This window comes from Pagrus pagrus (genome assembly GCF_965226575.1).
Source record: "Pagrus pagrus genome assembly, chromosome: 16".
Classification (NCBI taxonomy): domain Eukaryota; kingdom Metazoa; phylum Chordata; class Actinopteri; order Spariformes; family Sparidae; genus Pagrus; species Pagrus pagrus.
In genome coordinates this window covers 5099954-5122055 of record NC_140200.1, presented here as the reverse complement: position 1 = coordinate 5122055, position 22102 = coordinate 5099954, and the positions used below count along the sequence as shown (strand labels likewise).

Below are 22102 nucleotides of genomic sequence, written 5' to 3'. Positions count from 1 at the left end.
TTGGAACAGCAGGGCCTGACCAGGGGCCTTAACGCCAGTAAAACAATAAACATATTCAAGAGAGAATGAATTGGTGCCAGTGTAGGCTCAGTCATCTGGGTTGATTTATCCATCATTTCCATTTTTTTTACCATACTGCATAGAAGGTATGAATAAATGCATACACACTACATCTCATCTAACTAGAATAGGTTCCAATAAATAAAAGGTGGTATTACGTTGGTTACCGCTATCAATGGAAGGCCAATTTCCATGAAATGTCAGGTTGCTCTCGAATGAATAATCTTCGCTACATGTCCCTCCACAGATGTAGAAGTTTTGTGAGACCTGATGAGAGTCTGTTAATTATACCTTTGTCATATTTAAAGCTGGGGTTGGTATAATTGGGGAAACCAGCAGGAGCGAGCTACATTTTGAGTGTATCCCACCACTTCCCTTCAGCCGTCGAGCGAAGCTGTCATTGCTGCAGCAGCTCGTTCTTCGGCTCAGAGGCTGCGTCCTGTGAGTGCAGAGCATCGTTGTCATCACTAACCGTATCCAGCTACCTCACGTCTCGCTCACATGCTATCGAGCTAGCGTGTTAATATTTGGACATTTCGGCTGCACTTTCGCTGCCATTCTCGTGCTACTAGCTCGCTGATAGCTTTAGCAATATATCCACCTAGCCTTGTGGAAGACTCCGATCAGTGCGTGTGGGCAGGCAGTGTGAAGGTAGACAGGCATGGAGGCCATGCAATTATTTCATACGGGCCAAAATAAAAGATTGGATGGGCTTACAGGCCTGCGAGACCCACACACATCAGATTTTTTTCCCCTTTATTTTTTGCCAGAGACTTTGATTTATTGATTACTTTCAACAAATATAACAAAAATTGCCTCTAAAATGAAATTACGAACCCTAGCTTCAAGACCGCAAAAGTGATAAAAATGCTGCTGTTCGAAACAACAAAAATATAACCATAGACAAAAAAACAAACAAAAAATAAATCAGTGTTCATCCAGCTTACGATGGAGTTGTTGGTGCCACTGCCAAAATGAAAGCCTCCAGTTTTTATTGCCACAACAGTTTGAACACTCCTTGATAACCACAGAAGTGTGTGAAAATAACAAATTTAGAAATGCTTTCGGGAGCTTCGTGCTCGCTGTTCTCTGCGTCGAACATGGGAAACCCACCAGCTATTTGCGAGTATATGAAGTGGATGGATTATTAGCGCTGTGCTTTGCTCACCAGACCCAAGGGTCTGTGATTTATTTCTGGAGCCACCCGTCAAACAAAAGGTTGCCTCTTGTCATTCTGACAAGCGGCCAATCTAATCAGTCTGAATGATGATGGGGTAGACACATGCTAATTATCATCATCATCCTGAGCACGGAGGAACAAAGGACATTGCCTTTGTCGTGCTTTGTTATTCTCGACGGCGGCAAGGTTGTTTGTGCTCCCGTGTGGGACTCCGTGCTGTAAGGGTACGCGATGTACAAATGATAGTAAGCGCTTCCTCTCAATCAGATGTATTTGTGTTTTGTTTGCGTGTGTGTCTCCACAGTGAAAATGTATGAATCACAACTGAGTATGTGGAGCCCGGGGGCCTGGGTGACATAAGTTCATCGGAGGGCGGACGAGCCCGTGATCACAGCGGCGTGCTCCAAATCTTAATGACGCTCCGACAGATGCTGCTCAAAGACAATATGAAGTAACTCAACTGAAGCAGGAAGAAGAGCTCGAAAGAGGCGAACCGAAACCACCCTTTCCATCTGGAGCCCATTTCGAGCCAGTCTGTTTGTTCCAGTTTGTATCTCAGTTTGACAATATTGGGCCGAGACGCAGTACTCTCGAGCAGCACAATGAAAGCACTTCTAAAGCTTTTTACAGACATGTCGCCCGAGTCCAACATCTCGTCTTGTCTGTTAAGTGTGTTGGTTTCCTGCAATTTGCATGAATGAATGAATGCTGCTCAGGGAGCTCTTGAGTGAGAGCAGAAGGAGCAGCACGCGCTTTAAAGAGCAGAGAGCGTATAAATATAAAATCAACAGCAGCAACAACAAGACAATAAAAGCAAGAGTGTGACTTGAATGAATGTTGATAGATGAGAAAAGGAATTCCTCTGTCGATCCGTTTCCTCTTCCCTTTATCCTCTTATGTACTTAGATGCAACCCTGGACAAGAGGGCTCTGACAGAATGTATTGATTGATATTGGTTTCAATGGTTTATTCAAATCTGTTTTAAATGTTACTTTGCTGTGACAGTCATTATGGTGTGTTTTTGTGTACATACTGTACGCTGGCATGGTAGTTAGTTAGTCCAGGGCTGAAACTAACCATTATTTTCAAGATCAATCAATTAATTGTGACGTCTTCAAATTGCTTCTTCTGATCAGTCAACAGCTCAAAGTCCAACAAATCGTCAGGACAGCAGCACATCCTTTCTTTTATGAACCAGCAAATATTTGACATCTATGCTTGAAAATTGATCGCAGGGATTAAAGCGGCACTCGTAGTTTAAGGTAGGTGCAGGGTCCGTCAAATATAAACAAAGTAAAGGTCAGTTTGTTTATTCGGCCATGTGAAATGAAGAGAGTTTAATTATTTAGTTTGTTTAAGTATAAAATAAATCAGTCAATGAAAATCTTTCTCTTCTGATTAAAATTTCTTCCCCAAAACTACATCGTGCACCTTGAACTGTTAAATTACAGTCTCATATGTATCTACTAATTCCCGACTTCTTCACTTATCTTAACCATAATTATGTGTTCTGCAAAAGCAATACCACCATCTTCAGCAGGCTTTTCTGTCTGACTGGAAAAAAAAAAAATCTTCCAGCTTTTGTGCATCGTTTCTCTCAAGGTGAGGTTAACAGCACAGTGATCCACCACTCTGATAAGATCCTCAAGAAGTGTGAAGGAGAAATGCTTGAGAAGCACACCATGAAAAGTGCTGTCCACTTTCAGAAACCGCTGTCTGGTGTGATCTGTGCTTCTCGCCTGACATCTTCTTCTGACCTCACATCCTCTCTGTGTCCTTCCGCCCCTTCCCTTCATCCTTTTCTCTCGCCTTTACCCGACCTTACATAAAAAATACTCCCCCCCCTTGCTCCCCACAGCATCTTCATCACTCCCACCCTCTCCTCATCTCATCAACTCTTCAGACACTGTGTCTGACCGGTGCTCCCATTACAGTGCCCAGGGTGCATCACCGCTCCATCTCCCAGTAATGGATTTCCAATGCTTCGACCGTCTTACCTGTCACGTGGTCGTGTCTCCTCCCTGGTCAGCATCACTCTGTTAGCTGTTTAGAAATGCATGAACCCTCTCTGTGTTATTGTTGTACTCATTCCGTCATTACTCACTCCCCAGACAGAGCAGCGGTGCGCGACCCCCACTCGCTTCTCCTGCTGCACCGAGTCAAACGGATGAAGACTGCCGCTGCTGTGTAACAGCAGCTCATCACAAGACGAGGTAGATCCAACAGATATATGAAATTGAGTCATAATATGGGGTTTATAATAAGAAAGTGGATAAGAATGCAGGGGTTACTGTTCCAATCATTGCTCGGTAAATGGGAATTTAACTCCCAGAACTGAGTTTGGCTTCGTAACCGCGCCCGGAATGAGCCAAATTCTTGACAGTTGCAGCGTGCCAGATTAAAAATGTGTGTGCAGATTCTTCTCTCGTCGTTCACAATCAACAGCATTTTAATTGGCTGTGAAAATGCAATTTGGATACCCTGGACTTGCATGCCTTCCTGGGAAATCATCCATGCACTGTTACTGTGAGGGTTTGGATTCCAATCATGTTTGTCACCGTCGAGTATCATTTGATTCTGCGCTTCCTCGCTTCTGTCGTCACATCACTGTCTAAAAATGATATTTAATCTATGCAGATGAGTTGTGAACAAGCATTGATACAGTCACATACTTAAATCCCTTTCACACTGGACAAAAAAAAACACTAACACCCACCAACATCTGGCTTTTGCATTTTTTCCCAGGTCAAATGAGGCAGAAGTCTCAGGTATAAATCAGCTTCAGCTCTGAGTGGTACTGATGGAAACATGACACCAGGGTGGACACACTACTTTTCTCCCCTTTTCCGGCTCGATGCTGTGTTACACATTTAATTTTCACTTCCAGCATATCGAATACAGCAGCCTGGTCAGAGGCAAGCTCACAATTTGATGCTGCAGGTGAGCCTCTAGTGCAGTAGTATAAAGAACGAGAAAAGTCCAAGGCAGGGGTGGTTCGGGAGGTCGGGTGTAACAGTATCACTTACTGTTCTCGTTTTCTGATGCATTCTTGACATCGAATTTGACACACCACAAAATAACTAAAAACATGAAGATCTGAATGTCGTATATGAGAAAATTACACTTCCCATACAATCAGCTGCACCCATGTCAGCATGTACAAATCTCACAGGTTAATGCCTATCATTACGACTGCCTGAATCAATTTGAATCCTGTTGATAACAACAGAGTTCTTGGCTAGAAGGATGCAGACAGTGTCTGATTCATGGCTGGGCTTACACCCACTCATGACTTTTGTTTCTGTGCAAAAATAAACACTGACAAATCATATCATCGCCAAAAAAATGCCCTCCTCTGTCCTTTCAGTGCATTGTTCATCGTGTCCCCAGAGCCTAAACAGACAAAATCAAGAACAATACCGAGACTGTTGTTCACGATTCAATGCAGAATATTAAACTGACAAAAAACATCCAAATAAATGTCTTTTTAAATGTGTATCCAAGTCCATGGGCTGGGCAAGTACGCTTTAATAATTCAATTGTGGGCTTACCTTTGGTGTTTTGGTGCACTTGCCATTTCTTGCATCTTTTATGTACGCTATATCCAGAAGGTCTGTATCCTGCAAACAAGAAAAAGCACAGCTAAATCAGTATCAATGTCAACCAAGTGCTAATTCAAAGGCTTCAAAGTCAGTTTTGAACACAAAGACATTCTGTGCCCATGGGTGCTGTTCGGGATTGACGGCAAAACATTTCTGGAACCCTTTCCACATCCAAACCCGCCACCTGTGACTGAAGGCCTCGCGTGCTTGTGTTTGACCAACCGGCACGCATTAGCCTCAATACCGGACGCCATGTGGGAGTCATTCATTGCAGACAGATGCAACCTTAATGAGTGTCATTGTAGTGTCTTGCTCAAATTAGTACAAACGTGTGAACTTCCCATGTTGACTGATGTCCTCCACGAATGAGCCTTTTACAAGCAAATATACTCAAAATAGGTTTTGGAGAATTCTCTCATAAAATCGGACACCAGTCTGGTGCGACATGCCATAAACAAGAGAAGAAAAGGAAAAAGGTGCAGATTGTGTTTCATGACGGATCCTCAGCTGCGGCTCACACACCGCTGGAGTCGCTGCTGGCAGGGAAAAACAACACTCCTTGGATGCAAAACACTCCACTCATACACCATGTCCTGCCTGCCGCAGCTTGGCTTGATTCAGCTGTGTGAGTGGTATCCAACTGGCAAAGGGAAATAACATGGCAGCCTAATGAAGACAGCCGTGAAAACACCATGAATGTCAACATTATGATTCAACTGAAAAAAGTTAAGTACGGCTCCCTCTAACAGCATGTTAGGTCGGCGGAAACCTCGGCTCCACCGTCGATTCATTATTGATACGGCAGTGTGGGAAGCCATGTCAGAGCATCTTGCTCCATCTCCAGCCTTTCTTATCACACTATTGTGATGCAGAGATGAAGTTGGATAAAGTATAGATGTTGTGAAGCAATGTACACATGGAAACCTTCTTACTAGATTTCAATTTCAGATTTCAATGATCTGAACTTGGCATTTCCAGCCTGTATCCATCTATAAGTGAACACACATCACAGATGTGCATCCCATCTGCTTATCCGCCCGTCTAACTATACTTCCACCAGCATATCGATTTAATGTTTGGTGCTTATTTGCAAGCCCATTGTCCTTTTAAACAGCCAGTAATGTGGTTAGTGGTAAATACACACAAAATGCTTTTGTACAGCGAGCCCCTGCTGCCTTACTTCAGTCACCACATGCCTTTATCAGTCCGGATTATCGCTCTCTCCATCTCTCTGAGAGGGAGCCAGGACATGAGGTGGAAAATTAACCAGAGTGAACTGTGTGTCCACTCAGCATTATCTGGGGAGACAAGGACCGGCGGGGGCCTGACTCAATCTCCAGCCACAATGCCGGTATCTGACCATCTCAAGGCCATGAGGTTTGTGGAAAAGTGCACCCGGCTAGTCTTCCTTATCTACAAATCCATACCCACCTTAGTGGTCACCGGAGATTATTTCTTATTCTAATTACTAAATATAAGGCTAGTATAGGGTATATAGGGCATAGGGTGGGCAATCTGGCCAGAAATAACATCATATTCTATCTAATCACAATCACGATCGAAATTACGATGTTTTTTCTAAATTTTGAAATAAAATAACATGTTGCACTAAAGAAAGTTATTTTTCTTGCACAAGCTCGTCACTCGCCATGCTAACAGCTATAACTCATGTTGCATTGCTTACAATATGTAACCCAAGGTAGAGCTGTGTGAAGTAATTCTTCCAATAAGCATAGCCGTCTAGTTGGCTACGTCACCTGTGAATAAGTTTACATGGCACGGATCTGCTAGTATATCAGGTAATGTGAAGTTTGGTAACAGATGTAACCCTTTAGTACGATGGCCGTTAAAACCGTAAAAGGCCGTCTCAAGAGCCAGTGTTTGGTTTGTCTGTTTTGGCCTCCTGTAGAAAGATGGCAGACTCTGTGGAAAAGGACCTGCTCCTTCTATAGATATAAAATGTTCACTCGCTAACACCTGCCTTTTCTCTTCAATGTGAATGAGCACAATTGGAATTTACTCTCAGGTAGTCACAGGTATTTATCGGCTCCAGCTGATATCAGCTGTGGTGAGGAAACGCTCATTTCCTCCCCTTGTCTGGTGCGACAGTGCGATGGGCACTGAAGTTAAGGACATCGGTTTGTTAATACTTTTCCAATCCGTCTCTGCTGAAGCAGCGACCGAACATCGTTCAGTCGGCGTTGAGCTTGACATGAGAGATGAGAAAGAAGCAAGATGTCTCACTTCTTCTCAACTTCCGTCATCAACCCTGGAGAAAATTATGTATCTAATTCAGATTGTTATCCTTGTCTCCTGGATGTAGTCTTTGTGATGAAGAATGTGACAAACCAGAAAAAAAACCCATAAAGGTGAACTCATTCAGGGGAAATGGGAAAGGAGTTAATTGCCTATTTGTAGAGGGTCTACTTGGTCTAAAAAACTGCATATAAGTGCTAATTTTGGTGTAAATGGGATTAGTTTCAGGTGATTATACACTAATGAAAACATAATTATGAATGTTATTTAAAATTTTTGCCCCTACAGCAAATCCAACACACTGGATACAAGCCACTGGTCACTAAAGGTCTTAAAGAATTGTTGCCACTCTGCTACAGTAGATGCACAGTCACTGTCTGTCTCCACGTAAGAGGCGGAAATTAAAGCACTCTATTGTATGGCAGTAATCCACAAGGACAAGTTATTCCTTTTCTGCAGTGCGTAGCATCAATTAGTCCGTCCCTGTTTGCACAGAGAGAGCCTCTGAGTCAAAGGTTAACGCCTACATCGGCTCAGCAAATGCCTGCCTTTGAAGTCTCTTTAGAGAGATGGCGCTCCGCATGGGGGCCTGGTGGAACAGTGGGGCTTCAGGAAGCAGCTCGCTGATGGGCTGCTTTCTTGTGCCCTCTAGCCCGGCACAGTCAACACAGCTCTAAGCTGGTCCGGCGTCACTGCTTAAGTGTTAACCTACAGAGCCGGCTCATTAAGGGTAAAGCTAACTGCCTGCATGGGTGACAAGCTGCTCACGCAGTGTGCGACTCAGACGCTACACGTGTAGCCATTACCGTAACCTCAGAAGAACCGCGTCAGCATTCTCTACAGTGTGCAGGGCCTTGCTCGTTGTGCAGATGTAAATAAGACTTGATGTCGATGACATTTTATTAATATTGACTTGGATTTAGAATTGCAGACGCTGCACAGTTTGTTAATTAAAGCACTTTCTTTCTGTCTAGCAGTCCGGCCATAACTTCTCTCATTTATATCCTATGACACATGTTCTTTATCTCTTCATTTCGGCCATCCCTCTTTATTTATCACGCCGGCTCTGGCTCTGTCTTTCTCTCTCTTACTTCCCTCCCTCTCTCAGGGCATTGTGTGCATCATAACAGCGCACAGGGATCCTAAGCCCATTGAGACGCACGGCACGTTCAGGATGCAAGCAGGGCCAGCAGGAGAGAAACTACAGATATTAATGAACATGCTTAACATGCGCTGGCCCTGGGCTTTGTTTTCTTGTTTGTCTATGTCTCTGCTGTCTTGTCGCCGTTCATGCGACATCTGCATCATGCTGCCTTCCTCTTTAAATTAAAGCCATTCCTTTTCCAAAGTAGCTAGTCAGGATGGTGGTGTTTATACGAAACTTTGCAGGAAATTCATCAATGATGTGTGAGTCATTTTGTTGTCAGAAGTGCATCGTGCTTCAGGCACTTTGTACATCCAATGTATATTAATTCGAAAGAACACTGCGTTTACTGGTGTATGAAATATGATATACAAATTGACTTGAGGCTCACCGGGAAAAACATTAGTTACAAGGTGCTTTGAATAAATTACAGACTATCTACAATGGGGTTTGCAGAATCTGGGCAGGTTGGATGGTTTTCCTAACAGAGTGTTCTGTTGCCCTTTGAAGCAGCAATGTGTCACAGCTTCAGCGGTACAAGCGAAGGAGGGGTGTGCCGGCGTGAGAGAAAAAGCGAGAGGATGTTAAGGAAACACGGAATGGGCGGGAGAGATGGAGAAAAGGATAAGTGCAAGTGGGGAGACTGAAAGCCACAGGTTAGCTTGCTCATTTGCCAACAGCGCACTTGACAACCTCTGGCTTCAAAATGGATGTGCACACCACAGGACTCAGGGCCTCTGCTGAGCAACCGAGAAAGCGAGGGGCAGGAGGGAGGGAGAGGTGAATACGCACAGAGCCGATGATCGGGGGAGATGTTTGAGACAGGACTGTTTTGTCTGTTGAACAGGGCCAGCGCATTCACACTTTCATTTGTGAAGGACTGAATTTTAAGCAGTGCTCCATCATAGCAACAATAGTGATGTCCAACAGTGCAGTAGTGTTATTTTTTGGAATAATGAAACGCTAAACAAAATAGATAAAACCGATCATTAATCAGCGCAGTCGCCAGGACAAAATGTTGGCAGTTGATGTTCTTGCAAACCAAGGATTTGTTCATCTCTGTACAAATATCCTGACACATCCACAGTTTCAGCTAGGTTAGAAGGTTGTCAAGCCAGCGGCCACAGTCTGAGACCACATTTCATTTGCACGCATGACGCCACTGGATATTTTCAAGAAGACCACGGGACATCTCCAGCCTGTTTGTGAATATGAATCTCGGTATTTTAAGTCACAACGTGATCTTTTCCGAACCCCAACCAGGTGCCTAAACCTAACCAGAGCATAAGCTTAAAATACTGTCAGAGATGAGCTGTTTGCAGAGGTGCAGAAGGAGCAAGGAGTACTGACAGGCTATGCACACACAGACTGTACTGGTACACGTCAGACGGCCTCTAACCCCTTCATGCCATCTCATAGACCAAAATAGGATTATTATGTATCCCAGGACTCTTTGGACTCTGCATAACTTAGAATGCAAGAGAAGTAAAAAGATGAAATAGATGAGAAATTTGGGGTTTTATGTGATGCAAAGCTCAAGAAACTGTTGCGCAGCAAATTAGACTGCTGCATTCTCTACGAATAAGTGTTTTTAAAGGACTACTAACTCCGGGTCGGAGCAGTCTGGTACATGGATGCGTTCCACTAACTACCAACAGAGCCAATACTTATGTTGAACAAAACGCACTAAAGCCACGCAGCTGCTGTGCCTGTCCCTGTAAGTGGCCTTTCAAGCGCCACTCTGCCGCTAGGGAACATGTACTGTTATGGGCTAAAATGCTGCTTGGAGAGCTGTGCTTGAAGTCGTTGGAGTGTCACATCCACTCTGCTGCGCCACTCTTGGGCTCCTATAGAGCGACTGTAACAGCCCCACTGTGATAAAGTCACAAACCTCCTCACCTGAAGTGGATGACAAAGGAGAAAGAGGGAGAGAGAGAGATGCTGACAGTCAGACAAAAGAGGAGAAAGCTTGTATGTGGGAGGAAAATGACATTTTGTACATAACGTGCAGACCTTGCACTGTGGTTTCCTAAAAACTGAGAGGAGGCCCCATTAGGTTTCAAGTCATCTCCATGGATTAAATGCTTTATTAGGCAGGGAAAAAAAGTGTAGAGTGACAGCAAAAGTGGGAGAGAAATGAGGTATGGCATGCGACAAAAAGCCTTGAGCCAAATTGGAGTCTGGCATTGCCACGAGGCTGCCTGAGGGCCTATTTAAACTGAGCAGCTAATTCACTCCATTTTTTCATCCATCCACCCTGTTCCATGTCTCCAGCTCTCCCCCGTCATTCTCTGCAGCATAAAAAAAATGAAATATAACCTCCAGACAAATCAATGCTCTGACAAAAGTGACCAACAAAGGATATTTTCTCTTCACAATGTGAACGAAATGGATTGAAAGAGCACCCGCCCCACCACTGTCGTGTATTTTTCCTCAATGGCCACTGGTTGTACAAAGGTAGACCGCAGATCTGTAAAATGGATTCTCCACTGGCTCAAGCGGCGAAGCCTTCACATGTAATTCTTCATAAATGTAATTTCTATGTGCAGCTGAATGGGCTGTTCATGTTTCCACTCAGAGAGGCGCTTCAAACAGGGGGGCTAGCGTCTCTAACCTTTACAGCGGAAAAATCTGGGTTTTCAAAAGAGTGCAGTCCTCCATCTCAGTCAACAGACAAATGAGGCGTGCGGATGCGTAGGTCTCACCCAGGCAGTCCAATTCCAGCCAACATATTGCAGCATCATGGTTTTTTTTCCTCCACTGTACGGCTGGGTACTAATGTAAATTGGCTCGATCAGGCTTTTGAGGATCTTAAAGCTGTGATGAGTCACATTCCAGTTTTATCCGCGTGCAATTTTGCTTCGATCATTAAAAGGATGTGAATGCTGTTAGAGATTTATTGGAGTGGTTGTGAGAAAATATGGTCGACGTGCTCAACAATTAAAGCACTATAATACTATATAACGCCCATTTGTTGGTTGGCTGGTTGGTTCAATTTGTACAAAACTCACACTGGAGAGCCTTTAAAGACAGACTTTGCATTTTTATCATTGCTTGATTGATGAATGGAACGATTATTCAATTAGTGACTTGTTGTTTTGCTTGTATTGTTTTGTGTTTTGAACTAATGAAGTTTGGTGTTCAAGTTTAATCAGGAAGACTATTTTCATGCTGCTCATCATTCACATATCATTTTCTCCCTCTTCTCCCTTTTTCTGTCATAATCAGCTGGCTGTAGGCGTTTACTCTTTCAGTTTAACCAACCAGATTATGCCACGACCTTCTTTAGCCATTCATATCATCGCTGTCAAAGTGTGACTCTGTTCTCTTCTCTGCTGCTGTCTGTAGGCTTGTCAGTGTGAATCACTGCAACCCTCCTTCATCCCAATCACCTCCACCACCACCACCAGTGTCTGGACTCCATCGGGGGGGTATCCTATACCACACACAGCTCCATTACCCCCTTAAAATGCGATGACATCATGATAGGGTCTAATCACCAAAGACAATTCACATTTCTCATCTTTATTGTGCCGGTGTCAATAAAAGTTTCCTGACTATGATGCTGTTAAGCTAAAAGCATGCTCTGTCTTCAGCCTGTCACTCTGTATGCTTAATACTGTAAAGAGCTGCTCCATTGGTCCCTTAATAACTTGTTCCCTGCCACTAAATATCACTCAATATATATACCTTCCCCTGTTGCAGCCTTCAAGTCATGTCCCATGTACTTTACTGTAAAATCGTATTGGTTGTGGGTTGCCATGTCAATCCTCTTAAACACCAATTACAACATGGGCTGCTGAGCCAAGTTTCCACTGACTTAATGTTGGTTTTTGAAATGTGGCTGCAGACCTTCTCAATTCTATAGCATGTGATGTAATGCCGGGAGGATTGTGTGTACACAAGCTGGAGAGATTGTGGACAGATCCTCTTACGGTATGTAGGATTTTTTGCACCTTAAGGGAACTTAATCATTCTGTCAGTTCAGAATCGGGATAAGTTTATTCACCAGGCGTGCCTCGAAAACGATAAGATTTATGTTGCAGCTACTCTGATTCCACTAAACGCTTGTTATTTAATAGCACGCACACAAACATTTATTTAAGCGTGCTTTTTCAGTGGGTTGAATGAGGCTACAGTGCATCAGGTATACTTAAGTCATAAAAACATGAGTTAAGCTGTAAATAAGTGACAGTTTGAGTTTATGGTCAGACAGATGGAGAGAGGACGCAGGGATTAAAGGTCAGAGGGAATGAGGGGGAAAAGGAGGAAAGGCGGCGAGGAAGGAGTGAGGGAGGAGAAAAGCTACTGAGGCCGAGCGAGGAGGACGTGGCTGAGGCTGATAGTGGCTATCAGCAGCCGACACGCTCCGCAAAACAACCAATGCTGAGATAAAGGCTGCAGGAAGCTTTGTTTGATACATCAGCGCGCACATTCTTGCTTTCACACACACACCAGGTGACACACACACACGCTTAAACACACTTCCATAGGCAGAAACACTTGTGCATACACACACACACGTATAACTCCAACTCCTCTCTATCATCAATCTGCAGCGTCTGCTGTGCTCAGTCATTATAAACACTCGAGGCCTGAGAGCGATGATGTGATGACCGGCTCTTTGGCTCACGCCGGTCGCCATTTTCCTCAGGGCGTGCTAGACCAATCAAACCCCGGACACACACGTGCAAACACACACACTCGCTGGCACAGTGACGGATGGAGTGTAGTGAGGGATACTGGAGGGAGTGTACTCCTCTCTGATAGATAGCAGAACTGAGTGGGATGACAGAGAAAGCAGAGCTGCTTCCCTCATCTGTCCATCATCCTCTGTTGTTCTCTCTCACTCCGTCTTTGTTACGCTTCTGGCCGGATTCTCTCGCTCCCCCCTCCTCCTTCCCTCGCTTACTCTGTCCTCTCTTGTCCGTCTTGTCTTGGACATGCGCCTCTCCGTCTCACTCGTCTCACCTATCCCCTCCCTGGATATGTGCCTCCCTCCGTTCCCCCTCATCCTCGCTCCCTCCCTCTGTCTTCTTGACAGCAGCTCTCGTGTCGATGGATGACGGTTCACATCTTGTCTTGTCTGATCCCCCACCAGCACACACACACACACACACACAAAACCAACCCCCAATCCCTTTCTCCGTCTTCTCCCACCCTCACTTCTCCAAACCATTTAAGTCTGCTCCTCTATCTGCTTAGCTTCCTCCAGGCACTCCATGGATGGCTCTTATCTGCAACAGTGGAACATCTGAGATCTCCGTCAGAGGCCCGCTGCGAGCGACACACACTTGCACGCATGCAGGAATGAAAAAAACACTCACACAAATGCGTAAAGCCCCAGAAAGGATGAATGAAAGTAATTAAAGGCCAGACGAGACACAAACAGACACTGCAGTGCATACACACTCTCACACACACACACACACACACAACTTTTCAATGTCAAATATTGTTTTCATTCGATTATAAAAACACTGTTCCCTCCGGGTATCAGTGCGAAAAAATCCCTATATTCCTCTTCAACTCACCGTGTCTTTGCAATGCTATAATACAAATTGAATTCTCGGCATTGAAGCAGCAGCCAAGAGGTACATTCAAACACGTCTCCGCATTCGAGTCTATAGGCTGAAAGTGATCAGCGTGCCTGTGTGTGCTCTCCACTGAAGTCCTCTGAGAATCACTGCCAGTGGCAGATACAGTGCAGCTCTGGCTCTCATCTTTCACATCACCTCATTTGGACACCTCCTAAGTGCAATCTGCTGGCTCTTTGAAGTCAGGACAAAGCGGGTGGCTAAGAGAAATGCATTTTTCACTTTCTTTCTGCAGGCAAAGCTCTCCTGTCTCACCCTCTCTCTCTCTGCTTCTTCCCCGAGATCCTTCTTTAAACACTCTCCGGTTATGCTTCCTTCTCCCTCCACAGTACTGTCTCCAACTGGAGCAGTTTGATTAGTGAAAGTAAACACTAAATACAGTGGAGGGAGGTTTAGGGAGAGGAAACTTAATAACTAAATGTGTGATGGCAACACTGTTTGTAAATGAGCAAAAAATTATCTTGAACATTTCTGTCCTGCGACTTCTTGACCACCATACTACATGCTCTTACCAATACATCACGATAAACTTCAGTTAGTCTAGACTAACCTGGGTTGTAGGCAGACGTAACCACAGCGCTATGAACTGCTGCAGCATTTATCCTACTTGTAAGCCTTCACAATTACGCTGCAATTTATGTAAAGGATTTCACTTTAACCAATTTTGCCTGACATGAGTCAAAAGGTCAACAGTTTCCTGTTTCTGATTGTTATCAAATTATGTATTTCATGTGCTCACAAACCAAGAAACCACTAATCACAAATGACATGATCACAGGTTTTCATTTTTGATTGGTTGCCAAGCCTCAAGAGGGCTACTAGCAGCGAGTGGAGCTTTTCAAGTTCACAGGGGTTCAGGTAAGGCCTGCATCCATTCTGGTGTTGGCAAACAAAGGCATTCGCAGTATCATGTATTTGGTTGTATTCATGTGTGTATTGTATATATGTATCTGTAGACTGTTACTTGATATATTATTGTGTTGTGGGATTTATTTTAAGTTGTTTCCTGTTTTATATTTTGTAGGTTTTATCCTCATGTGTCTTGTTCTGGTTCAGACTTCATGTCTTGCCATATTTTCTCACCTGTCCCTTGTTAGTCTTCCTTCCATAGTGCATTTGAATCTGTGTTTTTCCCCTCTCTCTCTTTTGCGAGTTTGTCTGCATTTGTTTTCTGTTCCCGGATCCTGTTTTCTCCTTGTGTTTTCCCCGTGTTCGCTGCCCGTGTCCTCCTGTTGTCCTGGTTTGTAATTGGTTTAATCAAAATGCTAGTTACCAGCATGTTAATATGCTTTGTCCCTATCAAATAAATACAAGAAAACACTTGTCTGTAATTACATCCCCCAAACAAGAAGAACAAAACCATTTAACAAGTTCCACCTGTGATTTGACAATTGCTTTCACACAAGTGTCTTTCCATCAGTGTGATAACTTTCGCATTAGCACAGGCTACCTTCATCTGTCTGAGGAGTTAACTGCCAACTGGTCAACACAAACATCTCTGCTTCCACTTGTCAGTCAAACTGCATTCGGATCAACTGTTCCACCTCAGTGATGGCAGCATCATCGAGAACAAAACACACAAATCAGCCAGAGAATCAGTCTACACTATCAGCCATGCCAATGCATCTGTCAGGCTCTTCTCACAATCCAATGAGATTGTGTCCAATGTGTTTGTCTTTGCATTGTCTTTGCATCTGTATCAAACATGCATCTGTGTTTGATACAGACGCAAAGACAATATGAGCCTCAGGATAACAGGACATAATGAGACAGTGGGGAAAACCAGTGTAAAAGGTTTCACCTTCACTCTCGCTTCAACTCCTCTGCTAATGTACTGATGAAACTAATTCTCCACGTCCCTCTCTTCCTCTCCTCTAATGGCCGGTGGTGTTGTTCCTCCTCTCTCTCCCCCGTCATGAAACTCTCTCGAGGAAGGCTCTTGGAGAGGAGCTGGTATTTTAAATATGGCAGCCTGCCGCGCTTCTTGACTTGCCCCAGAGCACCTCCGAGCAGTTTAAATTTGATACCTTCTTATCATTCCACCAAATTGAATTGACTTTAGTTGGGGAAAGAAAGGCGACTGACCCACATTTGTGACACACTTAGTCGCTCGAGCGGAAATGGAGCAGCGAGAGGAAGAGGGGAGTCGGAGGGAAATTCGGCGACGGACAACAGAGTGATTGCTTGGCAGAAAACGCACTATTTACCAGTGAAAAAACATTGGGGTGACGGGTCACGTCTGCAATGTAAAAATGCTGTCGTGGTGGACAAAATGGCCCAGTAAAGCATTTACAGAGTCTCTCAAAGAAGGTTGTGGCTCAAAATGTAGTTTCTTCTGTTGTGACAAATGTCATTTCTTGCACTTTATTTGGTTTTCAAAGGATTTCTTTTAAAACTCTTCCTCAGTTTGTACATGTGTCTATGTAGAGATGTTACTAATCCACAATAAAGGCCAAAATGAGTCCCTCAGTGTGTTGTTAATAAGCTTTCTGACATGACGATTTGTAGCTGGAGACAGCAGCCAGATAATTGCAACAGTACAAAGGAATTCAGCTTAAAATGAAAAGCAGCAGGGTGGCATGAAAACCCAGAAACCCCTAGCTGGTGGGAATTACATGGCTCTGAAACATCAGATCTAATTTATTTATTACGATTAGTCCGTATCAAAGCAATCAATAAGACAGAGTCGGTCCAAGAGAGCTGTCTGAATACAGGGCAAGTGTAAGTCGGGGTTTCTGAGAGTGAACACAAGATATGCAGCCCTTCCTAACAGGCTTGTAAATGATTAACAACACCAGTCTGTGGAAAAAAAAAAAAGTACTCTTTGGTCTCTGTGATTATCTATCCCATTGACCACTCTACATCTGTCTCTTTGAAATGAAGTTAAAACCCTCTTCTGAGCAATTGGTCATTGGTTTATGTGCAGGAAGCACTGGGAATTATTGGAAAGCAAAAATGCCTGTAATTGCCTTATTAGCAAATGGGACTCGAGTGTGAGCCATCCACTGCCCTGATTCCTCCAGCAAAATGAATTAAACAACATTTATCGAGGGCTTTCAGTGAATATGGAAAAAAAAACAGCTTGAAACGTTAGAGAGGCAGGGGAAAAGGGGAACAGAGAGGGGGTAGAAAGACAAATGATAGCTCTTTATATATTAACTGGGCTAATAAATTAATGCAGAGTGCTTGTGTGCAGTGTTATGAGAGTGAGTAAGCGTGATGTGAGACAAAAAAGTGACGCTTTAAGAAGCCTATCACGTGATTTCCTCATTAGCATTGTGATACTAGCGGGCTACTTGAAGTCTCTTTCTGCATTCCTGAACAGGAAACTGATAATCTCGTTGGCTGCTCGACAATCTACGCACTGATAAAATGTTCTATATTTCCTGTATTTGGCAAGAATGCAGCATGACGACGGCAAAGCGTCTTGATAACGCTGATTGCCTGGAGGTCTGTCAAACACGGTGCATTTGTGTGCTTCTTACTTTGAGATCCTAACATTTTGTTTCTCGCACATTGAAGACCAAAAAAGAGAAGTGCTTTTAGTTAATCACCTCTCCATTCAAAGCGTTTCATGGTTTTTCTCGATGTAATACTCTGCTCCTTTGTGTTGTCTGTTAATGACTTGTTAACAGGATGTTTCATTTAACTTTTAACCTCAGCCACCCCACTGTGAAGATGAAAAATAGCATTTTTGCTAGTGTTGACATGAAAGAGCGGAAACGCTTTTGTGTTCACACTCTTAAATAACAAAAAGAACGATCCCCGGATTTGCCATCAAAGCTAACTTTGCCTTTTGTGGATTTTTGCGACGTTCCTCAGAGGAGAGAAGAGAGGAATAATTGAAGACGTGTGACTCCGACTTCAATATTCCTTTAATTTCAGCTCTCCTCCTTCTGTTCTCAGCAACAAAGTAGATGAAAGAGGAGTGAAAGAGTACGAGAGAACTTCATTATTGGTTGAACTTCTGACCCACGCATCACAGTCAAAGATAAGAGAGCCAAAAATTAAAGAGAAGCCAAACTGCTTGACAAAAGAGAGGTGTATCCTCTCACTATTGAGCTTTTGAATCAAACTGCATGAACTCTCATGAAGTCTTGTCTCATCTTGCTTAGTTTGCTTTACCATGATTAGATCAGTAAGATGTTCATGACGGTGTTCAGTCATCCAGCTCATGGACTGGACGTGTTTCAGGCTTCTTCAGTTCTGACTAACTGGAGGAGGTGACCTACGACATTACTCATCACTCCACAACTACAATGCAGTACTGAGCTCCCTCCGCGGACAGCTTAACAACCATTCACACCTGGGCCCACCTAGCCCTAGCAACCCACATGAAGGCCCTAACTCTGAGCTCACACGTGTCCTTAACGACTCTGTAAGGACACTCCCACACAGAGTTTACAAGCCTGCGACTCCCCTCCGGTTAGTAAGAAGTGAAGAAGCCTCTTGGATGAATCACGTCCAGTTGCCTACGATCGGCACTTAGGATAATAAAGTAAGAATCAAACTGTGTCCATTAAGCAGTGGTGGAGGAGGTATACAGATCATTTACTTAAGCATAAGTACTAATACCACAAAGTAAAAAGTAAAAGTCCTGCATTTAAAATGTTGCGTAATGTGTGCTGTAGTGGAGTAGAGAGTAGAAAGTGTTGTGAGACTAAAATACTCCAGTAAAGTAACTAAAAATTTTACCTAAGTACAGTACATTAATACATTTAGTTACACTCCACCACTGAGTTTCAATGAATATGTATGTAAAATAAAACTGTCTACTGTGTTTAAATGATTGATTATTGAATGGAGGGCAGCATGAAGTTCCTGGGTTATAAATATCAGCTTTTCTACAGGAGTTTGGATAATTCTCTCTTGTTCGCCTGATTTTCTACCAGTTAAAAAATAAGTGAGCTGAACTGTAAAACTTTACTTACTCATAGGTGCGACTGTGTATCGCTTCCTGTCTTTAAGCCTGCTATTAAGAAAGATCCGTCCTGGGTGTTTCTCTGTCATCGACTTTCAAGCTTTCAGCGATGCCATTTGGTCGCACATTTTTGAACATTTCATTCTGCTCCCTCAAATCTGGCAACCAGAACTCTGTGGCACGTTCTGGTTTGGTGAGGGGACGGGGGCTGGACTGAGGATTACAAGTTACAGCCATTTTTCTCCTTTTTCTGCAGCACAACAAACCAAATGCGAGGTTGCGCTCCCTCTAAGCTAACCCTCGTCAAAGCCCGGGATGAAACAGGAAGGAAGTGTGTTCTCTTATTGAGAGCTTGTCTACAGTGGGACTTCAAAGTCTTTTGGCTGAATGCCTTTATTTGAAAGGGCTCCCTGAGGAAAGCAGCCACCTGGCTTGGTACAGCGATGGCAGTCAAATCACAGCAGCAGGGGGGTTTTTGAGTACTTTGCAGCATCAGAAAACAAGCTGCATGGATTGGATTGTCATGGCAACTGGGCTGGGTTAGAAAGCGTTTGAAGTGGATGGAAGGGAACGGTAGAAGAAACGAGAAAGAGAGTCGGCCTGTCTCTCTGCGCACCAGTTGACTCATAAAACGCAGCCCTCACAAATTCTAAATGTCAGTTTACTTGAAGCATCAGTGTTTAAATGTCTGCGCGATAAATTCTCTACTGTAATCGATTCGGCATAATTAAAACTAATAGAGCAAATCGATGACGGAGAGATCAAATTAATCCCGTCTGACCTGTGATAACTGCACTCTGTCTTACAGTTAACAGGGATCCATAGACCAGTGCGACCGACTGTAACCTCTGATTTCTGACCCCCCCCATGATCAAAATGTCAGGTCATTTCGTGGCGACATACAAACCACAGCTCCCCACTGATCTACACATTTTATTGGCAGTCACCAGAGCAGTCGATGACCGACCATCATCTGATTAAGAAACGCATGAGTGAGTCAGGGAAAATCGTTCACAATGGCATAAAGGGGTAAGAAATTTTTTTTTTTACACGGGGTGCCTTCATGTAATTATTTTTCAGACCTGTTCAAGATCATCTGAATCAAATTTTTGGACAAATAACCTCTTTCTTGATCAAGAGTTACATAAATGTACAAGTGCTCCTGTGCGGTGGTAGGTTTCATGTAGGAATATGGTTATTAGAGTGAGTTAGGTTAATCTACATTTTTTCAGCAGGTAAGTGCAACTCTAAAGTAAAAAGACAGTACTAGGTTCAGTGGTAGGTTTACATATTTGTAACTTCATGAATGTGGACTTTCAAGCAGAAGCGCTACAAAAAATTAAAAGATGGAGAAATTCAATTAGGTAACATATGTGTGGCAATTAAGTTAAATAAAAATTTAAGACAATTTAATTACTTTTAAGGCTGAAAACACAATCCTGACACAAAATCTTCTCAAGGAGAGACCGTCCAAAATCGTGTGCTTCGTCACCCATTTGTGTAATTCATTGCATCTCCTCCCTCTCTATGACGTCAGACTTTGGGCCCAGCCTTCGAGCGCAGTCATTCAGACACTATTGTCTGTAAATGTGTTCAGAAGAACACAAACACTGGCGTCATTTGGTAGTTCAAGTGCACCCAATATAAGGCATTAAAGGTAAGTAACTGAACGGTAGCTGAGCGGTCACAGTGGTTAGTCTTAATCTAACGTGATTTTTTTTTTCCCTGACTCTTCTTGCCCACATGCAGCCCTTGACTGGTTCAGCTTGGTGGCACTGCCAGACCGGTGCTGAGGGGGAGAAAAACAAGCATAAACAAGCTGACACTGACTGATTCAGCTGTGTTGTGATGCAGAGCTCAACCAACAGCTCCGTTCTGTCGCTGCCATGCAAATATCTAACTGACAGCTACAACAGCAGCCTGGCCTCCGCTGCACATTTAAATCTATTCAAATCATGGCTATGTCAGACTGACAACTCCACACTCGAGCAAAAAGCCGTGTGCCCGGGGGCCTGTAAGCCACGGAGCCTTATTTCTGACATTTCATGCTAAAGGTTTAAATGTTCAAGGTTCACGTTTGGTTCGGCTTATTTACTGCCTGCGATCAAGTTACGCACAGTCGCCATGGAGAATAGTGTAACTAAGTATATGGAATATATGAATATTTGAGTTTTATTCCTTGCACGCAGCATCGGAAAAGAAAAACAATCTGGCGGGAGCTGAAAAAGATTAGCTATCAAAGGATAAGTTCAGCCGAAAGTGAAAATTCAGTAATTATCTACTCACCCCCAAGTAGATGGTAACGTGGTGAAAGCTTTTTAGTCCACAAAACATTTCTGAAGCTTCAGAGCAAAACAGAGTTGCAGCTGTCTCCTTAACAACTGAAGTAAACTGGGACTTGTTTCAAAATGGAAAATAACAACTGAAAAGTGAAAATAAATAGGCTGTACAGCTTATTTGGCTTAATCAAAGTCTCGAAAAGCCCACAGATCCCAAATTTGGTTTCGAAAAAGGGTATTTGCACCTTTCTTTAAGCCTAAATTAGCTGTAGTTGCTACGCTATTGTAAGCACCCACCTCGTCTGAGTGGTTGCATGAACTCGACCGAGTGTCGAGGGTTTAAATAACTAGATCTAATGCGCTCAAACCGCCCTTCTTTGGGTCCTCAGCAATACACCCCCCCCATGCGTGATGTCAAGCGGATGAACAGTTGTTGAGAAAAATGTAGGACAGACATAAATACATGCAGACGGACAGAGACTCCTTCTTATTTTAGTTAATTTTTAACAGCAGCCGGGTAAATATTAAAACGCAGAAATTTCATCAAGAAAAAAAATTACTGGTGTGAAATAGGGGTTACACTTAGAGCACTGCCTCTTATTATAGCACCAAAACCAATATATGAACTGAGCGGTTAATAATGAAGAAGTAATCAGCATGTCCAATGACAATAATGACAGAGTGCACCGAGACAGACAGAAGTACAGCCGGTGACAGAGACAGAAATGAACACAAACAAGGGGATGGAAAGCAGACCTTTTAGCTGACAGCAGCCTACTGAGCACAGATAAAAGTCAATTTACCGCCATCACTGTTAACCATACATCTCAGTGCTTCACATCAAAATTTCATTAGGGCTCTCTCTTTGACAGACATCCTCGCATCTTTTGCACTTGAAAGAAGAGAGGAGTTTCTTTTGACAATGTTCAAGTGAATGGAACAAGGCGGCTTAAGAGAAAGGCAGTGTAATTATTTGAGTCATCCTCATCCAAAGGTAAGTCTCCGCTCCCTCCGCCGCTCTGCTTTTTTTTCTTACTCCCGTGACTGCGTGCAACCCCCGACC

General features: G+C 43.6%; 1 protein-coding gene across 11 annotated transcripts in view; it reads right to left on the bottom strand.

The window, feature by feature from the left end:
- The window catches only part of plcb1l (phospholipase C beta 1-like), a 173641-nt gene that overhangs the window by 76705 nt on the left and 74834 nt on the right, over positions 1 to 22102 (bottom strand). For all 11 annotated transcript variants that reach the window (XR_014624543.1, XM_084378455.1, XM_084378458.1 and 8 more), the window contains one exon: positions 4792 to 4860. Coding sequence is in view for 10 of the 11 variants with exons in the window: in XM_084378455.1 (XP_084234581.1) it covers positions 4792 to 4860 (69 nt within the window). In the remaining variant the exon portion in view is untranslated. The remainder of the gene's footprint in view (positions 1 to 4791; positions 4861 to 22102) is intronic.